The sequence below is a fragment of the Otolemur garnettii genome, unplaced genomic scaffold (assembly GCF_000181295.1).
Source record: "Otolemur garnettii isolate 467f Iridium unplaced genomic scaffold, OtoGar3 scaffold00025, whole genome shotgun sequence".
NCBI classification, from domain to species: Eukaryota; Metazoa; Chordata; class Mammalia; order Primates; family Galagidae; genus Otolemur; species Otolemur garnettii.
In genome coordinates, this window is record NW_003852420.1 from 16683448 (window position 1) to 16699348 (window position 15901).

A 15901-nucleotide genomic window follows, 5' to 3' on the forward strand; every position below is an offset into this window, starting at 1 on the left:
CTGTTGTTTAGCAGGCCCAGGCCAGGTTCAAACCCGCCAGTCCTGGTGTATGTGGCCAGCACCCTAACCACTGAGTATGGGCACTGAGCCTGGATTAATTTATTTCATTATTCCCTTCCTCTCTACTCTTCTGTTACTAGTTTGAAAGATTTTTACATGATATGAAGAAAAACCAAAGTATTTCATTATTAATTTAGAAGTTATACATTCTATTTCTATTTTATTGATATTCTTTAAAATGTCAACAGACATGTGATTTAAAGTATAAAGACAATATATGATCATCATTACTAAGTGAGTCAATGATTATTTAGATTCACCCCATGCTAACCAATTATTTACCTCACCATTCCTTCTTAGATCTTACTTCTTCCATCTTAGGTTCAATTTTCTTCTTCCTGAGGTACATCCTTGAGCAGTTCAATTAGCAAGGGTCTGTTAATGGTAAATTCTCTTAGTCTCTTTGGAAAGGTCTTTATTTCATACTATTCTTTTTTTTTTTTTGAGATAGGGTCACCCTGGGTAGAGTGCAGTGGTGTCATCATTGCTCACAGCAACCACAAACTCCTGGGCTCAAGTAATTCTCCTGCCTCAGCCTTCTGAATAGCTGGGTATAAAGGTGGGAACTACCACACCTGGCTAATTTTTTCTATTTTTGGTATGGAAAGGGTCCCACTCTTGCTGAGGCTGGCCTTGAACTCCTGAGCTCAAGCAATCCTCCTGATTCAGCTCCCAGAGTGCCACTGCACCCAACTTTCATACTAGTCTTGAGAGTATAGCTACATTTAAAATACTAGGCTATTGGTTATTTTCTCAGTACTTTGAAAATACTATTCCAATGTTTTCTACATTCCAACACTGCTGTTGGGTAATCAGCTGTAGACTTAGTAGCTTTCCCTGGTAAATAACTGCTCTTTTCTTTTGGGTTGCTTTTAACATTCTCTTTGTTTTTCAGTGTTCTGTAGTTTTACAATATTGTGTCTAGATGTTTATTTTCATTTCCAGTACTCATGATTACTGTGCTTCTGAATCTGAGGAATCATGTCTTTTATCAGTTTTGGAAAAAATTCAGCCATTCTCTTTCCAACCCTCCCCAATTTTTCTTTCTTTTCCTCTTTGTAGACAGAGTCTTGCTTTATCACCAAGGCTAGAGTGCAATGGCCTCAGCTTAGCTCACTGCAATCTCAAAATCTTGGGTTCAAGCGACACTTCTGTCTCAGCCTCCCAAGTAGCTGGGACTGGATATGTATGCTACAGCACCTGGCTAACTTTTCTATTGTAAGTAGAGATGGGGTCTTGCTCTTGTTCAGGCTAGTCTCTAACTCCTGATCTCAGCGATCCTTCTGCCTTGGCCAGTGGACTAGGATTACAGGCATGAGCCACTGTGCTGGATCCTCCCCAATTTCTTTATCTTCTTCTGGAACTCTTTTCAAACATACATTAAACCTTTTTATTTTATCCTTCATGTCTCTTGATGTCTTTCATATTTCCATGTCTTTATTTATCTCTGCTATATTCTGGGTGATGTCTTCAAATTCACCTTTCAATCCAGCTATTTCTAATTGTCTGAATAAATTATTCACTTTGAAGATTTTAAAATTTCTGTAAGTTCTAACTTCTCTTTAGGTTTTGATAGTACCTTTTTCTCTTTTGATTTTCATAAGTTTTTTTCTTCTTCTTTTTTTTTTTTTTTTTGAGACAGGGTCTTTGCTCTGATGTCTGAGCTAGAGTGCAGTAGCTTCTTTATAACTCATTGCAACCTCATATTCTCTGGACTCCTGCCCCAACCTCCTGAGTAGCTGGGACTACAAGTGCATGTCATCATACCTGGCTAATATTTCTATTTTTTGTTGAGATGGGAGTCTCACTCTTGCTGAAGCTCAGGATGGTCTTGAATTCTTGGCCTTAAATAATCTTCCCGCTTTAGGCTCTTAAAGTGCTAGGACTGATTAAAGGCATAAGCCATAGGGCTGGCTCTGATTTTCATAATAATTTTTTTTTTTTGAGACAAAGTCTCACCATGTTGCCCTCAGTAGTGTGCTGTGGCATCACAGCTCACAGCAACCTCAAACTCTTGGGCGTAAGCAATTCTCTTGCCTCAGCCGCCCAGTAGCTGGGACTACAGGCACCCACCACAATGCCTAGCTATTTTTTTGTTGTAGTTGTCATTGTTAAGCAGGCCCGGGCCAGGTTTGAACTGGCCAGCCCCAGTGTTTGTGGCCAGTGCCCTAACCACTGAACTACAAGCACCCAAGCCTGATTTTCATAATTTGAGAGGGGAAAGAAGACAATTCCACAACCACTATCCTTCCTCCCCACCAATTAGAGCCCATGCCAAATTTCCCATTGGTCTCCCTATGCCAGAGAGTGACATTTTCCTCATCTACCTTTCACTGAAAATTCTGGTATCACAAGGAATTCTGAAATCTTTCTTCTTCATGTGGACCCAAGGTAATGCTTCATCTTTTATCCCTTTCTGGCTATTAAAACCCAAATCCCTTGGCCCCTGTGGAATCTATTTACTGTCGTTTAAATTTTCATCCTCGACTTCTTTTTTGTCCTGAGGAGTTCCCTTAATATTTTTTTTTTTTTTTTTTTTGAGACAGAGTCTCACTCCGTGCCCTGGGTAGAGAGTTGTGGCATCATAGCTTGTTGCAACCTCAAACTCTTGGGCTCAAGTGATCCTCCTGCCTCAGCCTCCCAAGTAGCTAGGACTACATGCACCCACTACAAAGCCCAGCAATTTTTTTTTTTTTTTTTAAGAGAGGGGATCTCACCCTTGCTTAGGCTGGTCTCAAACCCATGAGCGCAAGCAATCTGGCCACCCAGAGTGCTAGGATTACAGGCCTGAGCCACCGCGCCTGGCCTGAGTTCCTTTGCTTTCTTTCTCACCTCTCTACCTCTCCACTTTCTCATGGCCTCAGCTATGTATTATATTTGTTTATTTATTTTTAGAGATGGGATCTCACTAGCCCAGACTGGTCTCAAACTCCAGGACTAAAGGGATCCTCCCATCTCAGCATCCAGAGAGCTGAGACTAACAGGTTTGAGTCATGAAATCTGGCTATAAATGTTAAATTTTATCTAGTATTTTTAGGTGTTTTGTAGTTGGAAAGAACATTAGGCAGATGTTTATTGAAACTGGATTTGTTTCTGAGTTTCCCACTCAATTTTTCAAAGATTGCAGTTAGACAGTAAGAAAGTTCTTATGAGATAAGAAACAGTTTTTCTTATTTCTGGGAATAGGAATAAGTTTCCTATTCCCAGAAATTTTCAAGTATATGCTGACTACATGCTCAGTAGTGACACTACAAAATGCAGTTCAAAACTAGGTAGGAATTTGGACTAGATCCGTGGTTCTTACCTAGGGTCAATTTTGCCCCCCAGTTGATATCCAGTAATGTCTGGAGACATTTCAGTTGGTACAACCAAATGGGGCAGTAGTGCTGCTGGCATCTGGTGGGTTGAGGCAAAGGATGCTGCCAAACATTCCAAAATGCACAGGCAGCGCCCCCCCCCCCGCCCCCCAGCAAAGAATTATCAGCCCAAAACATCAACAATGTTGAGGTTGAGAAACCCTAATTAAATGACTACTATGGTTTCCCCACAAATTCTGGCACTGTATAAGGCTATGAGAAAAACAAGCTATAGATGTAGTTTTAGTTGCAAAAAACTTTTTGATTAGCTAACTTTCTGTTGCCAATACTAAGAGAAGTAGTGCTAAGAATTATCGACAAATCAAGATAACTAGATACATGCTTCCAAAGTCATTTATATTATTTTAAAAGGTATTTTTCCCTAGAAAAATTTATCTGTTTAGTTTAATCTAATAGTAGATTTTGCCTGCATCCTTTAAGTTTCAATAGACAGGAAAAAAATTTCTAAAATATTATTGGCAGTAAAGAAAGATACCTGAGGTTAAAATGGTATAGTAACTATACTATTTTGTTTTGTTTGTTTGTTTGAGCTGGAGCCTCAAGCTATCCCCCTGGGTAGAGTGCCATGGCATCACGCTCACAGCAACCTCCAACTCCTGGGCTCAAGCGAGTCTCCTGCCTCAGCCTCCCAAGTAGCTGGGACTACAGGCGCCCGCCACAACGCCTGGCCATTTTTTGGTTGCAGCCATCATTGTTGTTTGGTGGGCCTGGGCTGGGGATTCGAACCCGCCACCTTAGGTGTATGTAGCTGGCGCCTTAGCCGCTTGAGCCACAGGTGCAGAGCCAGTAACTATACTATTAACTGATTATTCTTGAAACTTCATATTATGTATATTATCACAATACATCTTCTTCATTAAATATTAACATAACTTTTTTTTTTGAGACAGGAGTCTCACTTTGGGTCCCTGATAGAGTGCTGTGGTATCATAGCTCACAGCAACCTCTAACTCTTAGGCTCAAGCAATCTTCTTGCCTCAGCCTCCCGAGTAGCTGGGACTACAGACATCTGTCACAACATTCAGCTAGTTTTTTAGAAATGGGGTCTCACTCTTGCTCAGGTGGTCTCGAACTCATGAGCTCAAGTGATCTACCCGCTTCAGTCTCCCAGAGTGTTAGGATTACAGGCGTGAGGCACTGCACTGGCCTAAATACTAATATAACTTGATTTCAACCTAGAACTTCTACGTTTCCTATGTTGTTAATGAACTGCAGAACTATAATCCACACTCACTTCTTAGAGATGCTTTGAAGTATGCTTGCTATTTTCAAAATACTAAGAGCCAGGCAGCACCTGTAGCTCAAAGGGGTAGGGCACTGGCCCCATATGCCCGAGGTGGTGGGTTCAAATCCAGCCCTGGCCAAAAACTGGAAAAAAAAAAAATACTAAGAGCGGGGGTCCTCAAACTTTTTAAACAGGGAGCCAGTTCACTGTCCCTCAGACTGTTGGAGGGCCATACTATGGGCCCCAGGACGAGTTGACTGCTAGGCAGGACAGGCAGCGGTGACAAAAACACCCGGCGGACTGGATAAATGTCCTAGGCGGGCCGCATGTGGCCTGTGGGCCGTAGTTTGAGGATGCCTGACTAAGAGAGTTGGTGATTAGGGTATTGATATTGGTTTAATGGACCCTTAAAACTTTAAACCTAAAAGGGATCTATAGCACTGTTTCCAGACATAATTAAAGGTGTTTCCAGGAAACTAAGGCCAGTAAATAAGTCCCCTGGCCAGAAGTTGAAACTAGAACCCAGATTTTGTAATGTGCATCTCAGGTTCATTCATTCTTTAACTATGTGTACTTTGCCTAGGCTCTTCTCATTCTGCCTCTGGCCTGGTCCTTCCAGTAGTGGCAAGAGCATCACCTATAATTTCCTATCAAGCTGCCTTAATACCAAATACTCAAGACTTTTGTGAGGAACTAAAGGTAGCAAGCTGAGTATTTTGTATCTACTATATGGCATTCCTAACATATATGTAACAGAGGTCCTAACATATATGTAACAGAGGTCCTAACATATATGTAACAGGAACTCAGGAAATATTTTCTATACTGCTCAGAGCTCATCCACCTTTAGGCATGAGCTCAAAAGACTATAGGCATTATTATCTGTTTTTTTTTTTTTTTTTGAGACAAGGTCTTCCTCTGTCTTCCAGGCTAGAGTGTGGTGAAATCATCACTATCATGCAGTAGCTCATTGCAATCTCAAATTCCTGGGCTGGAGTGATCCTTTTGCCTTAGACTCCACATAAGCATAAGCACACAAGAACTCTCAATTCATACATTTTCAGCCTTAGAGAAAGTGGGAGTTGGACTGCTACATTCTTCACTATACAACATATTGGAATGGTTTCACTCATTTATATTTCCAACACTTTCCTGTTGTTCTATTATATAATCTGTCAATGTTCATCAACCTTTAGTGATATCAGAAGATTACAAAGACGCTGCATGCTGTAACCCTAGCCTCTTGGGAATGACTCATGTCTTACTTTCTTTTTTATTTTACTTTTTAGAGACAGTGTCTGGCTCTGTCACCAAGGCTGGAGTTCAGTGACCAAACTGTAGATTACTGTAACTTGAATTCCTGGGCTCAAAGGATCCTCCTGCCTCAGCCTCTTATGTAGCTGGGACTAAAGGCATGTGCCATCACACCTGGCTAAACAGTTTTTGTAGAGACAAAGTCTTGCTATATTGTTTAGACTGATCATAAGCTCCTGGCCTCAAGCAATCCTCCTGTCTCAACCTCCCAAAGTTTTGGGATTACAGACATGAGCCACCCACAACCAAAGATATGGGTATGATATGAACCCCTACCAAACTTGCAGGACTCAGAGGATTATATTTTAGCAAAGCCTAAAAGGAAAACTAGTAAAATGTAATACAATGAGTAAAAGGTCTCACCTGGACCACCTGCCATAGGAAATCCTGGCTCCATCCTAACAGAACTTCCAGCTCCCACAGGTCCATTCATTCTCACATCTTGGCTTCGGTTCTGAGCCAAAGCCAGGTTGATAGCACCTTCCCCTGAAAATGACAATCAAGTTATTAAAAGGAAATCATCATCAGAATAAGATACAAATTTTGTTTAAAGACAAGTACAAAGTATTCTTGTGTTCTGTGTTTTTAAGAATTATGGTTAGTTTACCACCACAAAAGGGGTAAGTTCCATATTACATGGTCTTACTTTAACCCATTTAAGCAGGTTTACTAAGATGAAGCACAATTTTTACTTGTAATATGGCAGAAAGGTAATCATTAATGATGCTTAGTGTCAATAGAGAGCCTACAACTCTAATTTTTCCAACCAGCTCAATGATTTGTGTGCAAGGGTGTTGTGTGTTGCATGTATGAAGGTAGGCAATGTCCTGAGAAATTAAAATCTGAGACTTCCTGTTGGGAATTTAAGACCAGAAGGCAGAGACATAAGTAGGTTTAATGGAGAAAGAATGTATGATGGTATGGGGACATTGTATTACTTGTAAACAAAACACTAAGTTTTTTTTAATAACTGCACTACAAACATATTTCTAGCAGAAAAATATAATGCAATCGAGAGAAGATAGGTTGCTACTAATTCACCTCTGAGACACCTGATGATAAGAACAACATTTGTATAGGGTTTCTAATACTTAAAAAAATTTTGGCTCGGTGCCTATGGCTCAAGTCACTGAGGCGCCAGCCACATACACCTAAGGTGGCGGGTTTGAATCTTGCCCGGGCCTGCCAAACAACAATGATGGCTGCAACCAAAAAATAGCCAGGTGTTGTGGCAGGTGCCTGTGGTCCCAGCTACTTGGGAGGCAGAGGCAGGAGACTTGCTTGAGCCCAGGAGTTGGAGGTTGCTGTGAGCTGTGATGCCACAGAACTCTACCCAGGGGGACAGCTTGAGGCTCTGTCTCAAAAAAAAAAAAAAAAAAAATTTTTTTTTTTTAATCTCATTTGAGTTCCACAATAGCCTGGTAGGTAATGTCACTAGAAGTATTCCAACTAAATAGACCTTAAACTTACAGGCAACTTAAATCTTAGTTCAATGATAAAAGAGTCTATCTGAAACAAGTTTCAGAATGCTTACTTGATTATTATTACTATGAAAGACAGCATCATCTGGTAGACAGTTAAAATATAACTAACCAGTGGCAGCTGAAAGGCTGCACTCACTCAAATGCTTCTATACTGTAGGGTTCTGGTTTACAGCCAGATGTTAAAGCAGAAGGTTAAAGAGGCACAATAGTTTCTCTGCCCTGTCACTGATCTAGGTCAGCTTTCTGTATATATTTTAACCAGAGAGATTGGCTGGCTAAAGGGAACAAAACATCTTACCAGTAAGGGACAAATCACCAGGTGCTACAAGATGCCCCAGCTTGTCAATAAGAGTCAAGCATGAAAGAGAATACAGGGCTTGGGGTTTTTCAACAAAAGGAAGGAACTAGTAATATACCAAACTTCCTAAGATATTCTAAGCAGAGAGTACTGTTTTTGAAACAGACATCAGATCACATCACTCTTTTGCTTAAAACTGCTCCATGACTTTCCACTATTTCAGAAATGAAAGCCAAACTTAACAAGCTATATATGACCTCAAATCATCATCTATCCTAGTGCTGTTCAACAGAAATACAATATGAGCCATACACATTAATTTAAAATCTAGAAGCAAGAGTAAAAACATAAAAAGTAACAGGTGAAATTAATTACACTTTACTTAACCTAATACATCCAATGTATTATTTCAACATTAATTCATATAAAAATTATTAATGAGATAGTTTACATTGTTTGTGGGGTGCTAAGTCTTTGAAATTCAATATGTATTTTATACTTACAGCATACATCAGTTTGACTAGCCACATTTTTAGTGCTCAACAGCCACATACAGCTTGTGGCTACCATACTGGACAACTTGAAGCTTCTAGCCCTTATACTCTGGTTTCTCTTCAGATCATAAATATCTTTTGCCTTTCCCTAAAGGGAACTCTTGTCCACCTCTCTTAACCTTATCTCATGATATCCTTTTTCAATAACAAAGATTGAGCTCCAGTGTCATCTTTTAGTTTATTAGGCACACAAAGCTGTTTCTTACCTCAAGGCCTTTGCACATGTTGTTCCCTCTACCTAGAACAGTTCCCTGTACTCTTTGCATAGCCAGCTTCTCAATTTTCATGTAATCTTGAGTGTTACATGCCCCAAAAGGCCTTTATCAACCACCTTATCCAAGGTTAGGTAACCCTTATCAGAATATCTCATTATTTCTTCACAGCACATCCCATGAAATTACTCATTCACTTGTTTTCTTGACTATCTCTTTTATCTCTGTACGAGGGTAATAATAAGTTTACCCCAGTTCTTTTACAGCATAATTATTAGTATCACCCCTTTCACTCTCAAAAGTGCCCTGATTTAGATGATAAATTACATGGTCACCCTAACTATAACCTTTATAGATATAGAACAGTGCCTGGTACATGGTAGATGCTCATTAGCTACTTAAAGAATATATATGTATAATTAAAGAATATATATATTTTTAAAGGAATATATATATACATATGTGTGTGTATATATATGTACATATATATGCATGTATGTCATCATAATCTTACAAAGAATTACAGGCATTTTCTAAATGATCAATGCATTCCCGGAAAATCTTATATTCTATCAAATCTTACATGGACAATAACAGTGTTGGGGTAAACTAAAAATCTGTAAGGCTTTATAGCCAGAGCACTAATAAAAATAATAATTGGTGGAGACAAAATATCCAGAAACAATGGAGTAAAAATGCCTAATGAAAGGTGCTAAGGTAAAGCAGATGCAGTGGAGCTCTGAGTCAGTGGACTGCCAGTAAGGTAGGCATAGAAAGAAGTATAACCTCTCATGAGCTGAAAGTCAGGCAAGGCCGAAGAGTACATAAATGGGGGAGGCACCTGAATGTAAGTTCTCATTCCTAATCTTTTTTAAATAGAGCAGAAAGAACTCCCACTATGAAACAGCTGAGCTAAAGGCTTTTTTTTCTGTTGATAATTATAATTCCATTTCCACTATTCCAGTTCCCCTTGCCTAGGAAAAAAATCATATGTGAATAAACACAATTTCCACATTCTACTGCTATTAATCCTCTATTTGCCAACTGCACATATACTAATTGGTATCAAAAAAATAAATGTATGGCTCGGTGCCTGTAGCTCAAGCAGCTAAGGGAACCCTTGTCCACAACTCAAACCTCATCTCATGATATTCTTCTCCTTCAATAACAAAGATTCAGCTCTAGTATCATCTTTTAGTTTATCAGGCACACAATACACCAGAACTGGCAGGTTTGAATCCAGTCCGGGCTGCCAAAACAACAATGACAACTACAACCAAAAAACTGCCAGGCGCCTGTAATCCTGGCTACTTGGGAGGCTGAGGCAAGAGAATCGCTTAAGCCCAAGAGTCAGAGGTTGCTGTGAACTGTGATGCCATGGCACACTACTCAGGGTGACAACTTGAGACTCTGTCTCAAAAAAATAAATAAATAAATAAAATAATAATAATAATGTAGGGAACACTACTTATTGGCTCCTAAACTAGACAATTAAGACTCCACAGACTAAGTCCTTTGGGCCAAATCCAGCCCATTGCCTATTTATTTAAATCAAGTGTTATTTGAATCAGTCTTGTTCATTTATTTATATATTGCCTATGATTGTTTTGGCCCTACAAAGGGAGATATTTGTGACAGAGATTTTATGGCCCAGAAGGCCAAAAATATTACTGGCCATTTGCCAAAAAGTTTGGCGACTCCTACTTTAGATCACCCTGAATTTACAGAGAGATCATAAAATGTCCTTTAGAAAGATATTTCCCAAGATCCCCAGCCAAACCTCAAAAAAGGAAAGGTACAGAGAGTATTCTTCAGTAGAGAATGGATGATTAAGGGAACAACTTGTCCTTTAATCCTTGCAATAGACACTATGACAGTGGCAAAGTCATCACCAGTTTCACAAAAACAAAAGCTGCTGCCACACTTTTCACTCCTGCCTGAATTCCCTTAAGTGTGGAAAGAGAAAAGATCACCTGGGACATATATGTAGCCTGAAAACGAAAGAATTCTGTCTGTATTGTGATAATCATTATCTTATGTGAATTTCATAATTTCTTAAAATATGTCAACTATTGGCTCGGTGCCTATAGCTCAGTGGTTACGGTGCTGGCCACGTACACCAGGGCTGGTGGGTTCAAATCCGGCCCAGGCCTACTAACCAACAATGACAACTGCAACAACAACAACAACAACAACAACAAATAGCCATGTATTGTAAAAAAAAAAGTCAACTATTTTCCTTATTCTTATGTTTTAATTCATGGCCACAGTATTAAAAGGGGAAAAGCATTTTACCCTTTTTAAGAACTTACATAAAGTAGGTCTGATTCAGAGATGAAACTGGTTGGTCCTTCCTTCTCCAGTGAAAAATACTACCAATTAAGGTTCTGAAGTCTTAAACTCAGGCAAACAGGTAACAGAGACTATAAAATGTTTGGGGTTTTTATGTGTTCCATAAAATATAAATAGCCTATATATTGTCATTTTATCCAATAGTCATTTGACTTCCACCCTCCCAGTTCATCCTGTAGATTGCTGTGAATTAATTTTACTTTTCTGGATCCTTTTAGATAATCCAATATTTTTCATAATAAACTGGTTATTGTTTAAGTAACTATTTCCTCATTTATCAAATGAAAAAATTTATCCTATTTTGCAATCTACATATAACTCTCTCAAAATCTTTGTTGGTATTGCCCCTTTTGAGGTACAGCAACCTACAATGCTAGACTGTACAAAATGTGTCTCACTCCAATAAACAAAATGATGATTTCAGCTACTGCTGAGTTTTATAGAGCAGTTAGGTTCTAAGTAGCACTGGGTCTGGAGAGCCTGGTCCAATACTGAAAGCAAAGGCTGAAATTGTTGGATGCCACCTTGTTTTTAACCAACACAGAAAGGCAAGAGACGGTTCTAGTTCTCTGGTTCTAGTTCCAGTACTCCCCCCTATTTGGTACTTACATCTCTCACAGCTTTGTCTTCCTTACTAAGGTCATGAGCTCTTCTGAGTTCATAATGGTAAGCACCATATTTTATTTATCATTATATCCCAAGTGCTAAAGCTTATAGTCTATAGGGGAATAAAACAATAATCAAATAATTGCTATAAGAAAGTGTGAGATAAATGATCCGAAGGAAAGAAACAGACTTTTGTGAGAACACTTAACAAAGAACTGACTTAGCCAGGGAATTTAGAAAATACATCCTCAAGACTTAAGCTGATACTTGAAAGCTAAGTAGGCATTAAGTCGGGGAAGGAGGAATTGCAGGATTTCATACAGAAAAGACATGAACGCAAGAATGCAAAGGACCTGTGGCAGGAAAAGAATTGTATCTTCAAGGAATCAAAAGAAAACTGGAGAGGCTGGAAGAAAGAAAGTAGGAGGAAAGATATACAAAATAAGGCTGAATGAGTAAGGCAGAAGTCAGACCATGCAAGGCCTGAGATCAAGGTAAGGAGTTTGGTCATCATTCTTTGAACAACAGCAAGGGATAGCAGGGTTTTAAGCTGTGTGTGGATCCTATTTTAAAAGAATCACTCTAGTGAAAATATTCTCCTTAGGGTCTATCAAAGGATGAATGGATAAAGAAATTGTGTTGCATATACATAGTGGAATATTATATAACTGTAAAAAACCAATTTTTGTAAAAATATGGATGAAACTGAGAATACTATGTTAAATGAAATAAGCCAAGCACAGAAAGACAAAGCCTGCATGTTCTCACTCATCTGTGGAAGCTAAATATTAAAAAACAATCTAATGGAGACAGAATAGAAAGATGGTTATCAGAGGCTGGGAAGAGTACTGAGTGGGGGGATAAAGTGAGAATAGTTAATGGATGCAAAAATACAGATATATAGAATAAACAATATTTGATAGCACAATAAAGTGACTATAATCAATAGTAAGGGTAAAAAAAAACCCCAGTAAGTTAGGGTATACTTTAAAATAACTAAGAGTGAAACTAGAATGTTCCTAGCACAAAGAAATGATAACTACCTGAAGTGAAGGATACCCCAATTCCCTCGATTTCATTAGTTCACACATATGCTTATATCAAAACATCATATATATCCTACAAATATATACAATTATTAATATGTACCATAAATAAGTAAAAATAAAAAATAAAAATATATTTGAAAAAGGAACACTGTTGGACAAGGACTAAAGTTTATTTTGTAGAAGGAAGCAATGGAAATTAGATGTTCTTTTTCTTAAGAGTACAATGGCCTCATCACAGCTCACTGCACCCTCACACTTCTGGGTTCTTCAAGCAATCCTTCTGTCTCAGCCTTCCAAGTAGCTGGGACTACAGGTGTGTGCCACCACATTCAGTTAATTTCTTTATTTTTTTGGTGGGGTGTGTGTCTTACTCTTGCTCAGGCTGGTCTGTAACTCTTGGCCTCAAGTGCTCCTCCCACCTTGACTTCCCAAAGTGCTAGGATTACAAGCATGAGCCACCAAACTCAGCCTTGAAATTAGATACTCTTTAAGCTGAGCAACATGGATGTACCTGTAGTCCTAGCTAATTGTGAGGCTGAGGTGGGAGGATTACTTGAGCCCAGGAGTTTGAGTCTTAGGCAGGGCAACACAGCAGATCCCAGGGGGCACCTGTGGCTCAGCAGGTAGGGCACCGACCCCATATACCGAGGGTGGTGGGTTTGAACCCAGCCCTGGCCAAACTGTGACAAAAAAATAGCTGGGCATTCTGGTGGGCGCCTGTAGTCCTAGCTACTCGGGAGGCTGAGGCAAGAGAATTGCTTAAGCCCAGGAGTTGGAGGTTGCTATGAGCTGTGATGCCACAGTACTCTACTGAGGGTGATAAAGTGAGACTCTGAAACAAACAAAACACAGCAAGACCCTATCTCTTAAGAAAACAAAACAAAACTAACCTAAACTGGGAAAAACCCCAAAACACAAAACACTAAGCTAGGAAAGCAAACATACACACACACACAGACACACGTCAGTTCCTATAGTCTATGACTATGGATACTGAAGGCTATCAGGACCCAGCAATAACCTCAATTCCTCTTTATTCTAAGGTGCTGCAATGTGAATTACATGAATTACTTGGGAGTCTGAAATGTAAGAGTAGAGGAACAAATAAAGCAACATAGAAAATCATGCTATATTCTACTATTATCATTATTTTGGTCCATATGGGCACATGGCAAAGTGAAAGACCTTCAATCTGAACGGAGAGAATCCCTAGATCCCGAAGCTGCTGGTTGTTGCTCTGAGCCAGGATCCTTAGCCGCTCCGCTGCTTCCCGGGGGATGTTGAATGTCACACGCACACTGTTCCAAGGTTCTACCTTCTGTACTTTTAGCTTGCTGGATTCTTCACCATGAAAGAAAAGAGAATTTTATCAGTAATCTTTTGGCCACTGGATGATGGGAAACTACTAATAAAAGGCAAAACAAAACAAAGTAAAAGAATAAGGCAGAGAACAATCTTAGAATAGCTGAGAGAACTTAGGCTTTGGAGTGAGACAGACTACAAATCTAATCGCAGCTTTGTCACTCAGCACCTGGGTGACACGAACAAGTTATTTAACCTTTCCGAAACTTACCTTTCTCTTTAAAGCTATGGAAAAACTACTGCATGAGATTATGAATACTAAATGCAATTAACACACGCAAAAAACCCAGCACGGTACCTGACACACTATAAGCATTGAATAAACAGAAAGCAGTTAAGACAGAGAAAGAAACATAAAAAAGAAGAGAGGGGTAAATTTAAATCAATACACTGATGTTTAATTCAATGTATGTGAATTGAGTAGCTGAAAACATGTAAGCCTCAAACTTCACTAACATTCTATAAAAATTCTGGATGCAGAAGTGTGAACTGTAGGATAATAGGCAATCTGCAGCTCCAATCTACTAAATTGATTAAAGAAAGGGCATTAGAAAGGAAAAGAGTAGATTTTATCTCTCCACATTAAATATTTTAATTTTAATACTCATATTCATTGGGCATTTCTACACAAGATATTCAAATGGACAGGGAGTAAACAAAACATTTCTTCCAGTGCCCTATAAATGCTCTAGTTTAAAGAGGGCTTCACTAAGTCTTGATTCCCCACTCTAAGACAGAGTCTCACTCTGTCATCTGTCATCCCAGGCTCAAGTACCACGGTTTCAGCCTAGCTCATAGCAACTTCAAACTTCTGGGCTCAAACAGTCCTTCTGCCTCAGTCTCCTGAGTAGCTGAGACTACAGGCACCACAATGCCCAGCTAATTTTTTTATTTTTAGTTGAGACAGGGTCTTACTCGTGTTCACGCTATTCTCAAACTACTGAGCTCAAGCAATCCTCCCACCTCAGCCTCCCAGAGTACTAGGATTACAGGAGTGAACCACTGTGCCCAGCCTAGTCGTGATTCTTTATATCTCTGATTTTTAAAATATTTCCTACTTTACTTTTTTATTTTGTTAGAGGCATGGTCTTGCTCTGTCATCCAGGATAGAGTGCAGTGGTATGATCATAATTCACTGTAGCCTCAAACTCTTGGACTTGAGAAATCCTGCTTTAGCTTCCCAAGTAGCTACTAACACTCACTACCATGCTTGCCTAAATTTTTAAATATTCTGTAGAGATGAGGTCTTACCATTTTGCCTAGGCTATTTTCAAATTCCTGGCCTCAAGCAATCCTCTCACCTTGATCTCTCCAAGCGCTGGATTATAGGATTAAGCCACTTTGCCTGGCCAAAATGTTTTCTACTTCAAACAAGAACAGAATTTCCACTGAAGCACATAAAACTAAAGGGAAAACCAACATAAATTTGAGAACTAAGCTTCAGTTAGGACACAAAACCAGTATATTTTAGCATTACAACAAACTTGAAAAGTCAATGTAAACTTCAGGACGTATTTTTTTTAAAAAGATATGAAAGTTAACTAATCACTAACTGGATATCCACATAAGGTTAGATACTTACTTAACATTTAATGTACAAAAATTAACTCAAAATGAATCAAAGACCTAAAACTGTAAAACTCTTACAAGAAAACAGAGAGCAAAGGCTTTAAGACACTAGACTTGGTGGTAATTTCTTAAATATGACACAGTTAACAAAAGAATAAACAGAAAAATTAGACTTCATGGAAATTTACAAATTTTGTGCATGCAAATCTTTTGTGCATCAAAAGATTACCAAAAATTTACTTACTACCAAAATTTATTTATTTATTTTTTGAGATAGAGTCTTACTTTGTCACTCTCAGTAGTGTCATGGTGTCATAGCTCACAAGCAACCTCAAACTCCTGGGTTCAAGTGATCCTCTTGCCTCAGCCTCCTGAGTAGCTAGGACTTATAGGTACCTGCCAAAACACCCTGCTAGTTATTCTATTTTTTTTTTTTTTT

The 15901-nt window shown here is 39.0% G+C and overlaps 1 protein-coding gene across 3 annotated transcripts in view; it reads right to left on the reverse strand.

The window, feature by feature from the left end:
• The window catches only part of NCOA6 (nuclear receptor coactivator 6), an 89008-nt gene that overhangs the window by 53305 nt on the left and 19802 nt on the right, over positions 1–15901 (reverse strand). For all 3 annotated transcript variants that reach the window (XM_023512165.1, XM_023512164.1, XM_012804163.2), the window contains exons 3-4: positions 13717–13872; positions 6340–6462 (exon numbers count right to left, since the gene is read on the reverse strand). In XM_023512165.1, the coding sequence (XP_023367933.1) occupies positions 6340–6462; positions 13717–13872 (279 nt within the window). The remainder of the gene's footprint in view (positions 1–6339; positions 6463–13716; positions 13873–15901) is intronic.